General features: G+C 69.7%; 1 protein-coding gene across 1 annotated transcript in view; it reads right to left on the bottom strand.

The window, feature by feature from the left end:
- Positions 1-441: 441 nt before the first annotated feature.
- LOC119589844 (ski oncogene-like) overlaps positions 442-1,692 on the bottom strand; it is a 1,644-nt gene continuing 393 nt past the window's right edge. The window contains exon 1 of the mRNA XM_037938439.1: positions 442-1,692. This exon is cut by the window's right edge and continues 393 nt beyond it. Coding sequence (XP_037794367.1) covers positions 466-1,692 — 1,227 coding nt within the window. The 3' untranslated portion in view covers positions 442-465.

Consider the following 1,692-nt stretch of genomic DNA (forward strand, 5'->3'; position numbering starts at 1 on the left):
TGGTCGCTGGCCAGCGCAGGGCGCCGCCTGCTGCCTCCTCTCCTGACATTTCTCCCTCGGTAAAATCGCGGTGCAGCCGAGCATGCCGCGGCGGAGACGCGTTTTTGCCCGCCTCGTCTGGAGTGATTGCGACCTTCCAAAGCCTCCGCGCCGAGGCAGACGGCGGAGTTCCACATGGCGAGAAGGGGAGGAGGAAGTGGAGGTAGAGGTAGAGGTGGAGGTGGAGGTGGAGGAGGAGAGGAGGAGGAGGAGGAGGAGGAGGAGGAGGAGGAGGAGGAGGAGGAGGAGGAGGAAAAGATGGAGGAGAAGGAGAAGAAGAGAAGGAGAAGAAGGAGAAGAAGGAGAAGAAGGAGGAGAAGAAGGAGGAGAAGAAGGAGGAGAAGGAAGAGGAGAAGGGGAGAAGGAGAAGGAGAAGGAGAAGGAGAAGGAGAAGGAGGAGGTGGAGGCGCGGACAACGAAAGGTAATCAGGGCTGGCATCCACGGCGGGCCAGCAAACACCTCGGACGGCGGCGGAGGCGAGCCGCGGGCGCCCGAGGAGCAGCCGCCCAGGAGCCCTCGGCGGCGCCTCCGTCGCCCAGGGAACACCGCGGCAATCTTACCTGTTTGCGCTTGTGGTTGGCTCCCGCTGGGTCGAACTTGCTCTTGAAGGCCTTGAGGAGCAGCTCGGCCTTCTCCAGGGGCTGCCGCTGGTCCTTGGCCAGGAGCAGGTAGGTGCGCCAGTTCTCGGCGTCGAAGCCCCAGTGGATGGTCTGGTTCTCGAGGGACCTGTGGGCGTGGCAGACGAAGCGCGCGGGCGGGAACAGGCCGTGGCACTCCTCGCATTCGATGCAGGCGGCGCTGGCGGAGGAGTAGAGCTCGTCCCATACCAGGCCCTTGCACTTCCCGAAGCAGGTGTGGTAGACCCGGAGCTGCGGACTCGCCTGCTGCGACTGTGCGGGAGCGGGCGCGGGCGAGCGGGAGGGATGGGCGTACAGCAGGGCCTGCGTCAGCCTCTGGGCATCGGTGTGAGTGATGAGGCCGCAGGACGTGGCCGTGTGCGGCAGCACGCCCGCCACGCGAAGGGCGTCCAGCTGCGAGGGCGTGGAGCGCGAGCAGAAGATGCGGAGTTCGTCGCACACGTTGTTGATCTGCCACAGCGAGAACTCCCGCAGCACCGTGTTCAGGATCTGCGGCAGGCACAGGCGCCGCTCGCCGCCCACGTTGAAGCAGGCGATGGGCTCGCCGTCCAGCAGGGTCTCCTCGCAGCCCCTGCCGGCGCCCGGCGAGCCCTTGTCGGCCGCCGCCAGCACCGGCCACGGCTGCGGCGGGAAGGGCGCGGGCGCCAGGAACACGCCGGGTTCCACCCACGAGCCGCCGAAGCCCGCGCTGTCGGAGGCGCTGCCGGCGGCGGGCGCCTTGATGCTGGCGGCGGCGGCGGCGGCGGCGGGCGCGGAGGGGGCGGCGAGGGCGTCGGCGGGGGCGGGCGGCGGTGGGGTGGCGGGGGGAGAGGGGGAGCGAAGGGGCGCCGCCGAAGGAAGGGCGGCGTCGGGGTCCTTCCCCTCCGGCAGGTCGGGCTGGGGCGGCTCTCTGGCGGAGGGCGTGGGCGTGCGGCGCGTGGGCGGGCTGGACGGCGCTGGGACTCGCCTGCACTCGGCGTCGTCGGCAGCGCACCGCCGGGGGCTGTCCTCGACCTTGTTCTTGAGGGAGTCCTC

The sequence above is a fragment of the Penaeus monodon genome, chromosome 26 (genome assembly GCF_015228065.2).
Source record: "Penaeus monodon isolate SGIC_2016 chromosome 26, NSTDA_Pmon_1, whole genome shotgun sequence".
NCBI lineage: Eukaryota > Metazoa > Arthropoda > Malacostraca > Decapoda > Penaeidae > Penaeus > Penaeus monodon.